The sequence below is a fragment of the Thalassophryne amazonica genome, chromosome 9, assembly GCF_902500255.1.
Source record: "Thalassophryne amazonica chromosome 9, fThaAma1.1, whole genome shotgun sequence".
Lineage (NCBI taxonomy): Eukaryota > Metazoa > Chordata > Actinopteri > Batrachoidiformes > Batrachoididae > Thalassophryne > Thalassophryne amazonica.
Window position 1 is genome coordinate 68,704,028 of NC_047111.1, and position 18,699 is coordinate 68,722,726.

At 37.9% G+C, this 18,699-nt stretch overlaps 1 protein-coding gene across 5 annotated transcripts in view; it reads left to right on the plus strand.

The window, feature by feature from the left end:
• Positions 1-120: 120 nt before the first annotated feature.
• The window catches only part of synj1 (synaptojanin 1), a 54,877-nt gene continuing 36,298 nt past the window's right edge, over positions 121-18,699 (plus strand). For all 5 annotated transcript variants that reach the window (XM_034178304.1, XM_034178307.1, XM_034178306.1 and 2 more), the window contains exons 1-11: positions 121-135; positions 2,535-2,692; positions 8,420-8,506; positions 8,873-9,140; positions 10,271-10,496; positions 12,193-12,276; positions 16,561-16,622; positions 16,924-17,020; positions 17,353-17,528; positions 17,614-17,695; positions 17,812-17,964. In XM_034178304.1, coding sequence (XP_034034195.1) covers positions 2,569-2,692; positions 8,420-8,506; positions 8,873-9,140; positions 10,271-10,496; positions 12,193-12,276; positions 16,561-16,622; positions 16,924-17,020; positions 17,353-17,528; positions 17,614-17,695; positions 17,812-17,964 — 1,359 coding nt within the window. In that variant the 5' untranslated portion in view covers positions 121-135; positions 2,535-2,568. The remainder of the gene's footprint in view (positions 136-2,534; positions 2,693-8,419; positions 8,507-8,872; positions 9,141-10,270; positions 10,497-12,192; positions 12,277-16,560; positions 16,623-16,923; positions 17,021-17,352; positions 17,529-17,613; positions 17,696-17,811; positions 17,965-18,699) is intronic.

The following is an 18,699-nucleotide window of genomic DNA, read 5'->3' on the forward strand; positions in this document are numbered from 1 at the left end:
CAAGAACAAAAATCCGGATAGTCCTGTATTGTAAGTATTACGTTAACGCGCGGTGCCTGCGTCGGAATGTACCACTTTGCTGACAACAAACGGGAAGTTTTTTGTTGTGACAGATACAAGCCGGCGGGGGAGACGGTAAGATTAGAATTGTTGCCCTCTTCTTCTTTATGAATGACTCAAATAAAAAGCGGAAATTGAATGGATTTGCGGATGTATTGGTTGAAATGCACAAATTCGCTCCGTTTTACGTGTTGGTCATTGACATTGTACCAAACTCGGACGTATAAAAAAGCTAGCTCCGTAACTAGCATTTTTTTACATAGCGGTTGTTAGCGTGACATAGCTGTTTGATGTAAGCTGCTACGAATGAGTGATTGACAGTGAGCTGCAGTCGCTTAGTCTTTTTATGTATATTTATTTTTTTGTTTAGCTTAAAGGGCTACAGAGCTAACTGTTAGCGTTAGCTCCGCCCGCTGCCTTTGCATTGTAAAGTCGTGACTGTATCAGGATGGATCAGTCCGCCGGCGGCCTCGTGCCGCTGCGATGTTCAAATTATAAAATCTGTTACTTTATCATCTGTGTGAACTTCATGGAAGACGTAGCGTGTGTAAAACTACTTTGCTTTCATGCTGTCAGAGCCCGTTCATGTAACATGAGATCTTTTTCCTACCTGCAATATGTTATTGGAAACCTCGTAGTGTTACATTACATCTCCATCAGTCGGGAGATTTCATGTAGACATTCAGGGCCATAATTGTTTGGATTGTGGCACCATTTTTGTGCAAAGTGTCTACAGGTACGGAAGACTTATTACAAAATATGAATTCTACAGGAATGAGTTGTACAGAGCTACAAGAAACATTCATATACACTTGAGGAAGGAATTTCAAGTCCAGTGGCTTAGGGTTGGGTTTAACAAATCAGGGTTTGTCATGTGACCACTATCAGAGGCATTCCATCTTCCCTACCTGTAGCCATTGCCATCTGTGTAATTTTGCCTCTACATCACCACAGTAAATTTCAAAAGAATTAGTTGAGATGTGCGTCTTTAGTTCAAGGGATATACAAATAAATAAGGCCGTGGCTATTCGCACAGCGGCCGTGTCCATAACTCATTTGGTTATTCGCACGGCAAAACTCTGGTGGCAAAACTCGGAACGACTTGTATAAACAAACATACTGCATTCAATATGTCATAACTCCTTTGATATTTTTAGATTTTGATGATTTTCTTTTTTATTCGGCCGTGTCCATAACTCTCATTTCACTATTCGCACAGCAAGACTCTGGTGGCAAAACTTGGAACTACTTGTATAAACAAACATACTGCATTCAAGATTAATATTTTTCGATTTTGATGATTTTTTTTATTATTATTCGGCCGTGTCCATAACTCTCATTTCATTATTCGCACAGCAAGACTCTGGTGGCAAAAGGCCGACCCTGTTCGAACAGCAGCCGTGTCCATAACTCTCATTTAATGCAGTATGTTTGTTTATACAAGTACAGTAGTTCCAAGTTTTGCCACCAGAGTCTCGCCGCGCGAATAGCCAAATGAGAGTTATGGACACGGCCGCCGTGTGAATAGCCACTTCCAATAAATAATGAAAGAATGTTTCATTCAATAAAGCAAAGTGTTTACGTGTCATGTCTGACTTATTTGCTATGATCTAAGAAAGTTGAGTGAACGTCCATGATGTATAGTGATTCCACATTTTTTTGCCAGCAGATGTATAAACTGAGAGATAATAGCATTCTAGGGTCTGAAGTCTGACCTTCATGCACTTGATAAAAATAATGAAAACGTGCTAAATCATTGTAAATAAAGTAACACATCTTACGTCTCTCTGCCTTTTTAAAATGCATTATTTAATTTTTGGTAATAAAACTGCATACTTTCTTATTGGTGATGTCTTATGCTTTGGAGGAAGGAACATGTAATCAGGTTTTTGCAGTGTTTTTATTAATGAATAATCATTTACCACTGTCCTTTGTCATGTGCCACACAGTAGAACTACAATTGAAAATGAGGTTGGTGACATTAAAATTGATGAGTTTCTTTAATGAAATAGAAAATCAAATATTTGGTGCCGGTTGTTGGAATAGGAATGTTGAACATTTTAGTTTGTGTTCACACCAATGCAGAAAACAAAATGCAAACTACATTGTTATCCAAATTCGGTGACACCTTCAGTTTTTTCATAGTCGTGGAGAACTTGTTTTTCTGTCAGTCAGATCTTAGCTGCCCTCCCCATCAGTACGCGTGTAACAATAGCACATTGTATGGTACTGCAATGCAAAAGAAGAGGCGGTGTGCATTGTGATGATAAAAATTTGCAAAATCATAAACTGGAAGCTCTCACAAGCTCAATGGCTACAACAGCCTTGTCATTTTGTCCAAAGAATATTTCCACGCCCAGATCTGAAATTTGCAAATGCATGGAGGAATCAGATGTATATCAATACACTGTGAGCTACGTATAGAATTACACTAGATGTGTGTCTGATCTGTTTTCATTCTTTGTGGTTTTTAGGTTATAACATAGGTAATTTCACCTTGGCTCAGCAATGGCCTTCAGTAAGGGATATCGTATTTACCACAAGCTGGATCCACCCCCCTACAGTGTTATAGTGGAAACTCGGACCAGAGATGAATGCCTCATGTTTGAGTCGGGAGCTGTTGCTGTTTTGTGTAAGCCACCTTGATTAATTTCACAGTCATAGAAATGGACATTAAGTGAGCTATCTATTTTAATTGAACCATCAACCTACAGTTAAAAAGCATGCTGAAAGGGAAATATAGTTGGCCTAGAAACCTTGTGATAATCGAGCACATAATTATATGATGAATTTATAGGCTGCCGTTCATTTAAAGTTCATTTGAATTGTGTGACATTGGTTTTAGTATCTACATGTACAAATTTACTATATTTACGGGAGTAGAAGTCACACCAGAGCATAAGTTGCATCTGTCAAAAATGCTTCTTGAACAGATAAAAACATATTGAAGTCACAGTGGAGTGAAAGTCACACCTTTTTGTGTGTATTGTCCGCTCATTCATTTGGGAGTTTGGTGCATTGTTGTAGTGTATTTTCTTTATTGGCATTCATTCTTTTATTATTGGAGTTATTTTATTTAGTACCTTGATTCCTGGTAAAGATCTGTATAAATATTAGTACTCACAAACACAATTTTTTTTTTTGGTATTTAACTCACACTGGAGTATTAGTCCAGTCATTTTATGAAGAAAAAGGCGTCAACCCAGAACAAATTGCAACAGAAATTATTTTGGTGGCATTTGAACCGTGAAACTGTTTTATAAAACATACTAAAAGTCTAGAAAGATAAAAAAATCGGGAACACTCCCAAAATCCAAGATGCCCCCCCGAAAACATGCAAAAATTTGTTTTTTCCCAAATAACTCAAAAAATATCAATATTTAAGCACATAAATGTATTGATGTTAAATATAAACTTGGGTATTGTGGACATTTTGACACCAAAATTAAGTCTGTATCTGTAACGGTTCTTGAGATACAGTCTATTTGTAGTTTTACATACACTCAAGGACAGCAATTTGGTTTGTGTCCTATTACATTAAAAATATTGAAGTTAAGGCCCATAAACATATTGAAGTTGAATATAAACTTGTGCATTGTGGACATTTTGGCACCAAAAAATTGCTGTAGCTATTACAGTTTTTGAGATATGGTATAAAAATACATCTACACTCGACAAAAATTGATGAAATTGAGCATTATGTTGAAAACTAAGTACCATTTCTGAAATGTTCATCTAAAGAAGGTAATAATAATCTTCTTGAGTCAATATTTCACTGGAATATGAATAGAGAAGTTTCTCATATATTATGTATAATAGAGTGGATATCAATGTACAACCAGGGCACACTGGTGACATCACTGCTGTGTGGACAACCTGGAGAAAGCCTCCATTCTCTCAGATACAGGCGCTTTTGTGATAAGGTTGCAACAAAGACAACTCATGTGCAGCCACAGTGTTTGCCACCCACTTCGGCAGCTGCCAAGTTTCATAGTCTGAGAGTTTACTTGCAAGTTCAGGAATGGAAAGGTGAAGATGAAGGTGACAACATGCCATTGCAAGAATGGGGATGGAAAGTTTCTGATAGTCAGGTTGTCCCAATCATGACAGACTTGCAAGCAGCACCAGATTCTCTTCTGCATGCTGTGAGATGTAACTGCAGTACTGACTGTAGTACATTGCGATGTATATGTCGCAAACTTAACTTAGATTGCTCAGCAGCGTGTGGCAACTGCAGAGGTACAGGGTGTACAAATGCAGGCCAACTCAGTGATAACCAGGATGATGAGACTGAAATTTGAACAAGTAAAATTTCAAGTGTCATGATGTACACAATACTGATTTCACCTGAACTTTTATTATTGTCATGCTTCATTGGTTTTACTGTAAAATTAGTGTGTGATTACATCTGTGTCATTAAAAAAGTTAGTGCAGCTGACAAGCACTAAGAATATTATTATTACATTCTTTAAATGAACATTTCAGAACAGTTACTTGGTTTCAGCATAACAGTTTCACCATTTTTAGCCAATGTAGATGGCTTATGTGCTGTATCTCAAAAACTGTAAGAGCTACAGCCATTCTTCTGGTGCTAAAATGTCCACAATACACAAGTTTATATTCAACTTCAATACATTTCTGGGCCTTAACTGCAATATTTTTAACGTAATAGGACACAAACCAAATTGCTGTCCTTGAGTGTATGTAAAACTACAAATAGACTGTATCTCAAGAACCGTTACAGATAGAGACTTAATTTTGGTGTCAAAATGTCCACAATACCCAAGTTTATATTTAACATCAATACATTTATGTGCTTAAATATTGATATTTTTTGAGTTATTTGGGAAAAAACAAATTTTTACATGTTTTTTGGGGGGGGAGCATCTTGGATTTTGGGAGTGTTCCCGATTTTTTTTTTTTTTTTTTTATCTTTCTAGACTTTTAGTATGTTTTATAAAACAGTTTCACGGTTCAAATGCCACCAAAATCATTTCTGTTGCAATTTGTTCTGGGTCAAACCATAAAATGACTGGACTATATAAGTTGCATGACCTCCCAAATGAGTTTAAAAAACTAATGCCATTTATACTCTGGAAAATATGGTAAATTAATAGAGGTTCATATTAAAATAATATAAGTTTATTCATGTAGCGACCATGCTGCTTTAAGCAGCTTTTAAGCTTAAAATCGCTACTTTTAGACCTGATGTGTTGCAGAGTTGGATATTTAAGCTCATGCATGCTCTGTGGCAGATGTAACTGAACTTTAGTATGTGTTCGTAAGATACTCTGTAACCTACAGTGAGGCAAATAAGTATTTGATCCACTGTCAATTTTGCAAGTTTTCTTACCTACAAAGAATGGAGAGGTCTGTAATTTTTTGTCGTAGGTACACTTCAACTGTGAGAGACAGAATCTAAAAACAAAATTTCAGAAAATCACATTGTATGATTTTTAAATAATTAATTTGCATTTTATTGCATGAAATAAGTATTTGATACCTACCAATCAGAAATAATTCTGGCTCTCACAGACCTGTTAGTTTGTCTTTAAGAAGCACTCATATTCTGCACGCTTTACCTATATTGCACGTGTTTGAACTCATTACCTGTGTAAAAGACACCTGTCCACACACTCAATGAATTACACTCAATGAATTGCACTCCAACCTATCCGCCATGGCCAAGACCAAAGAACTGTCTAGGGCACCAGAGACAAAAGTGTAGACCTGCACAAGGCTGGAATGGACTACAGGACAATAGGCTGTTGCCATAATTATTTGAAAATGGAAGAAACACAAGATAACTGTCAGTCTTTCTCAGTCCGGGGTTCCGTGCAAGATCTCGCCTCATGGGGTAAGGATGATTCTGTAAAAGCCCAGAACTACACGGGAGGACCTGGTCAATGACCTGAAGAGAGCTGGGACCACAGTCGCAAAGCTTACACGAGTAACACATTACTTCATCATTGTTTAAAATCCTGCAGGGTACGTAAGTTCCCCCTGCTCAAGCCAGCACGTGTCCGGTCCCATTTGAAGTTTGCTCGTGACCATCTGGATGATCCAGAGGAGGCATGGGAGAAGATCATGTAGTCAGCTAAGACCAAAATAGAGCTTTTTGGTATCAACTCCACTTACCATGTTTGGAGGATAACAACAACTCCAAAAAACACCATCCCAACCGCTAAGCGTGAGGGCGGAAACATCATTTCTGGGGGTGCTTTTCTGCAAAGGGGACAGGACGACTGCGTCGTATTGAAAGAAGGGTGGATGTGGTCATGTATTGTGAGATACTGGCAAACAACCTCCTTTCCTCAGTAAGAGCATTGAAGATGGGTTATGGCTGGGTCTTCCAGCATGACAATGATCCGAAACACAGCCAGGGCAACTAAGGAGTGGCTTTGTAAGAAGCATTTTAGTGCAGCAAACAGAATATTTACAGACGAATCCTTCAAATGGTGATACAAGCACCAAATTTGGCAAAAGTACATCTTAGATATTACTCTTTTGTAAAAACTGACGGGCCACTTGAATTTTCAATAGGCAGCCACGTAAGGATCACTTGAAGAATTACATAGGGGTCAAAATATAAAAATGCTCCAGTCATATTGAAAATTATACCACATTATTTGTCTGATTGTAAAGATTCCAAAAAGGCATAGTTTGGACTATCTATGACTGAATTCTATAGAGTTATGGGGTAAAAACAACAAGAATAGTGACAAAGTTCAGTTTCAGTTTGTACAGGGGTCAAAAGTTAGAGTTGCTCCAGTTTTGTTCAAAGGTGATCCAAATTATTGGTTGAGTTAATAGGGTTTCAAAAAGGAATAGTTTGCACCATGTATCATGCTTAGTTATCACGTTACGGGGTAACATATGTCACATGAAAATTCAATCAGGTATATCTTACATATTATATTCTAATTCTAAGGTGGAACTATGCTAGTATACTAAGGTATATCTAAAAAGGAAGAGTAAAATAGAGTAGAAAAGAGTAGAGTAGAGCCACTTAGGTGCCTGGTCTTGAGAACCAGGGATGGTAGGTGGAAAGCTTTTTTTATCCCATGGGAACTCTCCCTACCCACCAAAGCGGCTCAAGAAAAAAGTATATATAATAATAAATAATAAGACATAAGAAAGATAAGACATCATATATATAACTATATTTAAATATTAAGGGTAATAAACAACATATACAATAAATATGGTACTATTATAATATACAGGCGTAGGTATTGAAACCTAAATTTTAATACAGGAGAAGATTTGGTCATGGTATTTTATTATAGAAACAGAAGCTATGATGTACTGTGTATTGTTATCTCTCTGAAGTAACTCTGCTAGCATAGTTAGGAAAATAAAAAGCATAATCTATATGCTATCAAATGGAAACCTAAGAACTAAGGTACTATATGTTGATATCTTTAAAAAGAACATATAGAATTCATTGGACGTTAACATTATTTGACCTTTACTTTAGAGACCAAGCATTCAACACAGTCAAAACTATTCCATTTATTAATCCAAGTAGCTCAATCAACAATTTGCACAATTTTTTACTAAAATTGGAGCAGCTTTAACTTTAGACCCCTGTACAAACTGAAATTGACCGTTGTCACCATTCTTAAGGTTTTTATCCCATAACTCTATAACATTCAGTCATAGATTGTCCAAACTATACCTTTTTGGGATCTTTATGATCAGACAAATAATGTGGTATAGTTTTCAATATGATTGGAGCATTTTTATATTTTAACCCCTGTGTAATTCTTCAATTGACCCCTATGTGGCCACCTATTGAAAATTCAGGTAGCCCGTCAGTTTTTTCAAAAGAGCAATGTCTAAGGAGAATTTGTACTGGATTTGGTGCTTGTATCACCATGTGAAGTATTGTTTCAGTTATTTGCTGCACTATTTCAAGGTCCTGGTGTGGCCTGGCCAGTCTCCAGACCTGAACTCAGTAGAAAACTTTTGGAGGGAGCTAAAACTCGAAACCTGAAAAATCTGGAGAAGATCTGTATGGAGGAGAGGACCAAAATCCCTGCTGCAGTGTGCAAACTTGGTCAAGAAGTACAGGAAACGTCTAACCTCAGTAATTGCAAACAAAGATTTCTGTATCAAAAATCATACAATGTGAGTTTCTGGATTTTTTTTTTTTTTTTTATTCTGTCTCTCACAGTTGAAGTGTATCTACGATAAAAATTACAGACCCAGTCCATTCTTTGTAGGTGGGAAAACATGCAAAATCGACAGTGGATCAAATACTTATTTGCCTCAGTGTATGTTTATTTGCTCAAAAGTTGAATAATATGGCACATTTAAGACATGAGATGGAACAAAGATTGTGTTTGTCTTCTAGCGGCAGCAGAGAAGGAAGCCATTAAAAACACCTACAACAAGATTTTTGATGCCTATGGAATTTTAGGTGTGCTCCGCTTAAACTTGGGTAAGTTACAGAAATAACTCTTATGTTGTACAGAACAGGCTCACATTCTTCCCTTATCATTCCTGACTCACTGTCATGGGTGACCGCCATCTCTTTGGTGAACCTGTTTACCTCTGTGACCATGATCTGTTATCACCAAAAAAGAAGTTTCAAAACAAAGCTCATTCTGAGAGATAGATGCGATTTAACTGGTTACTGATTTCTAAGAGAGGGAGATATGACAAAGTTTAAATATCCATTTCATTTTAATAAAGATTTCATAAGACTTAATGTTGTTGGGTTTTTAATCCATTTCATGCGTCATATCTGTCAACAGAAGGCTTGGTTGGGTGTTTGTGTTTGCTCAGCTTCCTTTTTTTTATGCAGGTGACTCTATGCTCCACAGTCTGGTGGTTGTGACAGGATGCAGCTCTGTGGGGAAAGTCCAGGATTCTGAGGTTTTCAGGGTCACACAGACAGATTTTATATCTCTGAAGAATGATCCAGGAGATGAGGACCGCATTGCTGAGGTGCGAAAAATCCTTAACTCAGGACATTTCTACTTTGCTTGGTCTTCCACTGGAGTCAGCATGGACCTGAGTCTTAATGCACATCGCAGGATCCTAGGGGATACTACAGACAACCGCTTCTTTTGGTAGGAGTTTTATGACTTTGCTGGCAGCAAATTCATTTAAGACAGAGTAAGAGTTCAGTGTTATTGCTTTTCCTGTGTATAAACCACAACTATGAATTAGTAATACCTCACAATTATCTTCCGTAAATAATGAGGAGCAAGTTTAACCATATCGAAGTCTGTCAGATCTGTGGTTTTGAATTACCATAAGTTATGACTTAAAATTTTTGATATGGCTTTCAAATAGTTCATTGACTATTCTGGTATTTTCATGAGTGGAATAATAATGCACATACTTTTCCAATCTGATTATTTCCATATTCTCCAAGTCTGTATTGGTGTGGATCACCATCGCTGATACTTATGCAGCATGAAGGTCCAAGTCTTGAGGCTGGGTGTTTCCAGTCTTAATGTGTGCTTGTGAGACCTGGAAGCTAACCAGTGTCCAAAGGTGATGACTGCAAGTCTTTGGTACCCGGTCTCTTTATAGAATCCTTGGGTACCAGTGGAATAGCTGTATAAAACAAATGGTTACTTGGGTTGACTTGGATGAGCATCACTTGTGTAGTGACATTAGCTACAGCATTTTGCCCATGAGGCACTCTTTTGTGCGCATGGTACAGCATACAGGTGCCTCAGTGTTGCAGGCTCAAGCAAAAGCCAAGGGAATGCTCGTATTTCATTTGACTAACACAGATTGATGGTAACTTTTGAGAAATGCAGATGGACCACTGATCTGCCTAGTTGAATGTTTTCCAGACAACTCAGCATCATCACATTCACCCATACCCCATTTTCTATTATCGTTTTTGCCAAGGTGGCGTATGTCTAAAATATGTCATATAATCCAAATAGATCTGTGAGATAAATATTGGCTTGGGAGCATTCACTGGTGCTCTGTTTTGCTGCATCCACCACACTATGGAGCTGCCCTGAGTCCTGACTGGCATACGGTTAATCCATGCCCACCTCTCAGAATTAGCCATTAATCAGTATATCAATTCTGCAGTAAAGCGGGAAGCATCAGGACCATACAGAAGCGAGAAACAGCCAGTGTATAAAAATTCTTGACGAGTGATCTCTATGTTGTTGTCTTCCTGTACATTTTATTTTGTCTGCCTTATTTACCGTCTTATTTCCTGACCTAATAGGAATCAGTCTCTGCACCTGCACCTGAAACACTATGGCGTAAGCTGTGATGACTGGCTGCTGAGGCTGATGTGTGGCGGTGTGGAGATCAGGACCATATATGCAGGGCACAAACAGGCCAAGGCTTGCATATTTTCCCGCCTCAGCTCAGAGCGAGCAGGCACGAGATTCAATGTCCGTGGAACAAATGATGATGGACAGGTGGCTAACTTTGTGGAGACTGAACAGGTGAGTCTTTTTTTTTTCTTGCATATATTTTGGGGTTTGCTTCCTGTTTAAACAATCTTGGAATAGAAAACTATGATGAAAATTAGCTTTAGCCAATACTACCTTGCTCTGCGATAGACTGGCATCCAGTCCAGGGTGTACCCCGCCTCACGCCCTGTGGCTACTGGGATAGGCTCCAGCCCCCAGTGACCCTTAACTGGAGTAAGCGGGTGTAGAAAATGAATTACTTAACGAATAATATTACCTAATTTTTATCTACAGTTGTGTTTAAAATGATAGCAGCAAAATATTGAAGGTGGTTTGACTTGACACATTGCATGACACAAAAACAAAACACAACATGCTGCATAAATTAATCCCAATGCGAATGACAAGAAATATAATCCAATTTGTGAACGTTTAATGAAAAAAGTTTACATTTACACTTTGTCTCGGTAGCTGTCTGCTACTCACAGATTAAAGATACTGTATAAAGATTTTAAGAATTTTCAAAAACCAAACTTTCTGAACTGTGGTGTCTTACACCAAGGTGTGAACTGAACTGTGACTTCTGTGTACTGTGACACACCTAGACTACAATGTGTTTTTGACTGTGTATCACTTCATCATATGACCTCTGTGTCATTCACACCAAGTAATCACAAATATTTTGCTGATAAACATATGCTTTAGATCATCCATATAGGATTTTGTTTTCCTTGACCTTGAGCTTTGACCAAACTGCTCCAAAATCTAAACACCTCTACATATATGTCCAAGTAACGTTGAAGGAAATGTGTCCAGCTGTTTAAAAGTTATTTTGTCCATAGTCACACAAACACACCAGTAAAAAAACAATACTCTGCTTGCCTCTTTGCCAACACACAGGGTAATTAAACAGTCAACATTTATTATAGAATTAATCATGTTAAAGGATGTGGTTTTATAAAATGATGAGAAATAAAAGGCCTTTCTGACTCCGGTTCAACTTTATAGCAAGTGTGTGTGTATGTATGTATGTATGTGTGTATATATATGTGTGTGTGTGTATATATATATATATATATATATATATATATATACACACTGAACAAAAATATAAATGCAACACTTATGTTTTTGCTCCCATTTTTGAGGTGGGCTGGATTATCTCGCAAAGAAGTTCTCACTAACACAGTTTTAGATTTGTGAACATTATTTGAGGGAAATAGGTCTTTTATGTATATAGAAAATGTTTTAGAACTTTGAGTTCAGCTGTGAAAAAAGGGAGCAAAAACAAGTGTTAGATTTTTTTTATTTTTGTTCAGTGTATAAACTTATCAGATGACTAATTAAGCTTCCTAGTTTAGCAAATGGATCAAATTCAGCCCCCCCCCACCTACATACACACACATACACACACCATTTTTTTTTTCACAGAAACATGAAGTTCAGCTCATGCTACACTTTGAACTACTGCATTGTGTTTGCTTTGCAGCTCTGTCACTGTTTACATCCTCTCAGACGTCTATAGAAGTGACTCAGTAAATGGAACAAGGTTCATAAGATTACTCTTGAGTTCTTGTTCTGCTGTGTTCACTTTTGTTATTTTGTTATGCTTTGTGTTATTCTGCCCACTCATGGTTTCTACGCCACCAGTTGTTGTGGGGTTTTTTGTTTGTTTGTTTGTTTTACAGTGCAAATCACTTAAACATGGTTTTGCACTTTCTTTGAACAGGTTATTTTCCTGGATGATAAAGTGTCGTCATTCATACAGATCCGAGGGTCAATTCCTCTTTTCTGGGAACAGCCAGGAATTCAGGTAATCGCAGAATTGCAGTGATTATATATTGTCTACAGCTTTCCTTTGCTTGTGAGCAGGAGGTTTGTTTGTTTTTTTACACGTTATGCTAATAGCCCTTGATGATAATAACGGTGGGTAGTCATGACCAGTTTGCTGCTGTTACCGCAGAAGGTCAGTTCATTGCCCAAAACAATCACAAGCATCTAAGTCTCAGATTAACTATGTTGACATTATTGCCAAATAAGGTCAAAATCTTCAGCAAATAAAATATGGTCTATTTGGATTTGGCGTAATAAGGAAACTGTAGAAGTCTCCTCATATTAACATTGATTAGATGCTGTAGATTTAATACATTTTGTTCATGCTGTGTTCAGAAAAAGTCAGTTAAGGGTGTGCTGTTGCAACTGAATGAGAATCGACACCCGAATGGAATGGCTGAGAACCCCCACCTGGTATAAACTTTATGAGCTATACCTGACTCTGTTGGTGCTGGCTCTTTGATAATGCAGAAAGTAGTTACTCTGTGCAATGCCGAAGGGTCAAGAGTCAAAGCCAAAGCTGTCAAATATTTCTAAGCTGAGATATCTTTTCCATGCACGCCTCATGTACTGTACATACTACCTTCCCAAGAAATGCCATTCTGAGGATTTAAAACGAGTACTAAGAACAATCAGTAATAGGTCTCTCTAAACCATTGGGATTCCTTGTCCAGACATTGCACAGACTTGAATTAAATAAGTTGTGGGGAATGTTGATGGCAGATTTAGTGGTTGGTAAAGGGCATTTTTCTGTTTTCCTCAGCTCCCAGACATCTTTGGTCAGGTGAGAGCCTGGTCTGAAAACATCCCCAACACTTTCCCTTTTGGTTTTTGCTAGAGTTGTTGATTGATATAGTGCACTGTGTGGTGAAATCATTTTGAGGGCCAAGGAAGAGCTTGACCACATCACTTGTCTAGCCACTCTGAAAGGTCTTTGGTTTGGTTAAAATACAGGGTAGTGGGCTTGGGGTTGTTTTCAGACAAAAATGTAGCCTGTCTGCTTTTAAAGCACTCTTTTGTCTCTGAAGGCTGCTGCATACTTCACAACGGACAACCTGTCTGTCTGTGAATCAGAATCAAGATCTCCTACGTTTGATGCCAAAAATAAAGAGGATGCCTAGATTTTACAATGCTTTCATGCCTACTCTGTTTGGTCCGTTTCAGTAAGACCAATGGTCTGTTTCCTTAGACACCTTGGTTCATTTCTGAAGGTGTGAGCACACATTCAGGTGCTAATGCTAGTCCAAGGACTAAACAAATCAACTGTTGGCTATAAAACTGGACTAGATTTTAATAGTCACCACATTTCCAGTCTCATGTTGAATGATCAGCCATGTGGTGGCACTTGACTGATGGCTTCTTCTAATAACACTGGTCAACACAATTTTTCTTTTTCAATGAATTTTGGGTAATTTGGGAGTGCTAAATCCCACTCTGATGTTAGTTTTTGCCAATCACGTCACGTTTTGGGGATATGAAAACATATTTCTTGTATCAAGCATTGAAGCAAAAGCTGCAGTCTCGCACACCTTTTCAGTGCCATAAATGACAGTACGGCTCTTTGTTCACATTTCGCGACCCTGGTTTAAAAGCTGTGCTTTTGAAGCTGCTTTTGTGCATGATAAGTGCCGTCAAACTTGTAAGTGAATGAGCAACTTTTGCGTAATCCATCAATATGGAACATGCGGATTGCAAAAAAATGTGATGTGATACAGGAAATCTGAGCTCAGATTCAACACCCCAAAATGACCCTAAATCAGTTCTCAAAGTCCATGCAAGAATTTATTTTTTGACCAGTGTTGTTATATGTTTATATATATATATATATATATATATATATATATATATATATATATGCCGTATGTGTGTGTTTGCACCATTTCTTCTGCATGTGAACAAGTGACATTGTCAACAACAGTGAAAAGTGTATCACAACAGTGAGAGAAATCCTCAGTCTTTCCACCAGTATCTTGTAATCTGTTCCTTTCTGTGAGGACTGGACAATTTTCTCTCGCCTCCGAGTGTGGGCGTTCTCATAGTTAGTATCCATGGAGGATACGTATAGAGCTCTGACCTCATCCAACAGACAGGCTGTCTCTTTGTTGAAGTATGCTGCAGTCTTTAACCCTCTCTGCAAAGAAATCGCTTTCCAGGCTTATTTTGTCTTCCCCATATTCTCTAGTTTATTCCTTAATACAAGATAGTATTGATATTTTTACAAATAATTTAAGATCAGTCTGTAGTTGATCTCAAGTAGAAAAAGTTGGAAATTAGTGCTATAATACCACAAAACATGCCTATTAAATGTTTAAATTAGTGGCTGTATTCTTACAGCATTTAAGCTAATCACTAGGACTTCTTATATTACAAAGGGTTGTTGCTGAGCTTTTGCTTTTAAGACTTTCTCACAAAGTTGACAAAAACCAACTTTTCCGAATGAAAGAAGAGAACCCCTATATCCTCATAGTTAAGTTAATAATTTTCTGAACCTGCTTATTCCAGTTAAGAGTCACAGGGGTGCTGGAGCCTTTCCCAACAGTCATTGGGTAAGAGGAGGGGTACAACCCAAACAATGCTGCCAGTCTATTTCAGGGCCAACACATATAGACAAACAGACACATTCACACTCCTACTCAAGTCTATGTTCAGTTTTGAGTCATCAGTTCACCAAACCTGCATTTCTTTGGAAGTGGGAGGAAGCAGGACAGAATCCACATAAACGTGGATAATGTGCAAACTCCACACAGAATGGACCAGATCAAAAGTGAACCTGGGTCCTTCTCATTGTGAGGCAACAGTGCTAACCAAAAAAAAACCCACCATGCTGCCCCATTTCAGTCATAAAATCAATCAATCAATCAATTTTATTTATATAGCGCCAAATCACAACAAACAGTTGCCCCAAGGCACTTTATATTGTAAGGCAAGGCCATACAATAATTATGTAAAAACCCCAATGGTCAAAACGACCTAAAACTAATGATTGTCATAATGATTAATCTATTATCATGTATATTCCATTGTTAGAAGTTTTGTCCCATTATCAGTGAGTATTGCAATTCCTTTTAGTCCTGAACAGGAACTTCACCATGCAAATTAACAGTGAATTGATATGGGATGTAGTGATGCAACCTGAGCCCTATCAGATGCATTTCAGGAAGTTATTAACTCCAGGCTCCATAAAGGAAGGAATGACAAAATGGCAGCAACAGTACAGAACAAAATGTCCATTCGTGTCAGAATTCAGGTTGAGCCAAAATAGGAGCATACAGCTATTTTATAAATTCAGTATTAAATACTAAAAGATTTTCAGATGGTATAAACATGGTTTGTCAGCAAAAAGAAGACTGTGAGTCAAAGTGTACTGAACAGATCAGTCGTATCGCTAGAAATAGTAAATTACTGGTGTCTATGCAGAAAGGCCTGTGAGAGTCCATTAGAGAGACGAAAGAAGAATGCTTGCAAGAGGTGAATGAACATGAGTAACACTTGTGTCAGCACAGACAGATGGGTAACAGGAAACATGTAGTGACCTGCAGTGTTGATAGAGGTCATGTCTATGCTGCATCCACTGAGCTGCAGTTGTCAGTTTTCCTCCAAACCTGTCAAGGAGATGCCATGTGGGAGCACGTCTGTCTATAGATCCCCAAGGCTCTTGTGTGAGGTTGGTGCATTGATTTATTGAGTATGAGGGGACCGTGAATACATAATGATCAGAGTTTTTCAGTTACTCAGGGCTGTGTGCAATACATCTTGTGCAAGTGTCTTCAGTCATTTTACATAAATATGTTGTACTCACTGTTTAAAAAAAAAAAAAACACTGTTTACTGTTTCGGCACTCTGGCAAAACAATTTCCTTCGGGATTAATAAAGTTCTTTGTATTTTTATTTTGCTAAAAGGAGCAAGTGGAGGAGAGGAAGAGAGATAAGAATGAGTATATTTAAAATAATAATAATAATTCCAACAACAGGATAACATGGGATTGATGATGATAGAAAAAAGGTTTTTTCTTTGCTACTCTGCATCTTTTGTTTCTGTATGGCCAGTTCTCCTTTTAGCCACTACTGTTCAAATGTCCAAAATTTGTTCCAAATCCATTCTTTGCCATTAAGCTTTCTGCATTCTGTATATGTGTATGATTACAAAACTTTCCCTTGAAGGATTTACTCTGCAGTAAACAAGAATACTGGGACTTGTGCTTTTTTTCTTTCTTTCTTTCTTTCTTTTGGGGGGTGTCCTTGTCTGGATGTCTCTACACTGCAGGTTGGCTCTCATCGTGTCAAACTCTCCAGGGGATTTGAGGCAAATGCGCCAGCATTTGAAAGGTAGTTAAGATGATCTCAGCTTTATTGATGCATTTATATGTGTAAGTAGCAGATTCAGGCTTCATTATCTCACAAATAAAAGTTCGATTACACAGTGGTGCTGCTCTTCTTTGGATAAATAAGATATATATAGGTTTAATAGAAACGAAAAAAATCTTGTGTTGCATGTGCTGATTAAAAACAAATAACATAAAGCTGTGAAGCTTTACTGAAAATGCAAAATGACTTTGTGCAAGTACTAGTGCACCTTCAGTCTCTGATGTTATTTTAGACCTAGAATTTGAGTATGTGTTTTTTCCAGACACTTTGCTGCTCTACGAAGGCTGTATGGTAACCAAGTAATCATCAATTTACTCGGGAGTAAGGAAGGGGAACACATGCTCAGCAAAGCTTTTCAGGTGAGATAAGATGACACCTGCAGGACTCGTACTGCATGATGTTTCTGTCTGTAAAGTCCTGAGCCAGAGCACACCAGCAGAACAACTGTGCATGGAAAAAGTACACGTTTTCCTCCTTGTAAACCCAGATATTGTGCATAGGTAGTGTTGTAAAGAACCATCTAAAACACCTGGTTGGTTAAACGCCAATCAATATTTGAGTAGTTGGTTTAGCACCAATTCATGACTGGTGTTGATACTCCTACAGCATAACAAACAGATTTTATATGTGAAATCTCTTTGCAGCCTTGTTTTCCAGAGATGATGCTTCTTTCTCTCTCTACCACTTTCAGAGTCACCTAAAAGCATCAGAACACGCAGGAGCTGTGAAAATGGTCACATTTGACTATCATCAAAATGTGAAGGGGGGCAAGGCAGACAAACTCCATAGTGTACTCAAACCACAGCTCAGCAAATTTATTGATGAGTGCGGGTTCTTTTACTATACAGCAGAGACTGGTATTACAAGGTGAGGAGTATATGAAGCCAGGGGGAAGGCAGAAGGAGGAAATGTCAGTTTAGTAATTAACTGAATATGTCACTTATTTTCTCAGGACTCAGAGTGGGACCATCAGGTCCAACTGCCTGGACTGTCTAGACAGAACCAACAGTGTTCAAGCTTTTTTTGCACTTGAGGTTAGGAATTCAGTGCATTGCAGTCTTGTTAAAAGAGTCTTTGCTGGTCACCATTCAGGTTCCAATTTCCTTTCGAAATTGATCTTTTCCATAAAAACTCTTGCCCGCATTTCTAGTTACTGCCAAAGCAGCTGGAAGAAATGGGTCTGACAGAGAAACCCCAGCTGGTGGCCAGATTCCAAGAGGTTTTCAGGACCATGTGGTCTCTTAACGGAGACTCTATCAGTAAGATCTACGCAGGCACTGGTGCCCTGGATGGCAAGGCCAAGGTAAATATAGAAAAAATACACAAAGATTGAAAAGGTAACAAGTGGACATTGCATTTGACGCATCATTTATGGTTTGGATTTTAATTTTATAAATTTCATAAAATCTAATTTGTTACTAAAAAAAAGGAGCTGCTGAAAGATAGCATTTGACTAAAACAGTTTTGACAGACTCCAGTGCTAAATGTATGTTATTATAATGGCAATTATTATATTTGTATGTTCTGTCGGGGGGGAAAAGGAACTGTTCTGCAGTGAAAAGATGCTTCTTTTTTTTTTTCAGCAAGATTCTATTTAAAAGCACCTGTTTACCTCATAAAAGCACATTTTTGCTATCTCTTTTTCTTGTTTCAGGCATAATTTATTGAATAAGTTTGTTTATAAGCAGGATTTACACAAAAACTATAAAAGCAAATGAGTCATTCCAGCTGGAATCATCAAATCCTCCCCACCTGACCCTCTCATATTTGCATGAAAAAAAAGCTATGACAGGTAATATACCTATTGGACCATATCCAAAATTTCAGATCTCTACTCTGCATACTTTTCTCACAAAAAATTCCTAATTGGAGTAAAGTCAACCCATTTTTTATGCATTTTTTTGGCGTCATCGTCTAACTGGCCATTTTTAACTTAAAATATCTCAAGATGTATTTGTGTCATGTCCATAAAATCTTGTAGGCCAACAGTTCTAGTCCTTGAGACACTGTATACCATCTTGCAGGGTTGTTGTTTAAT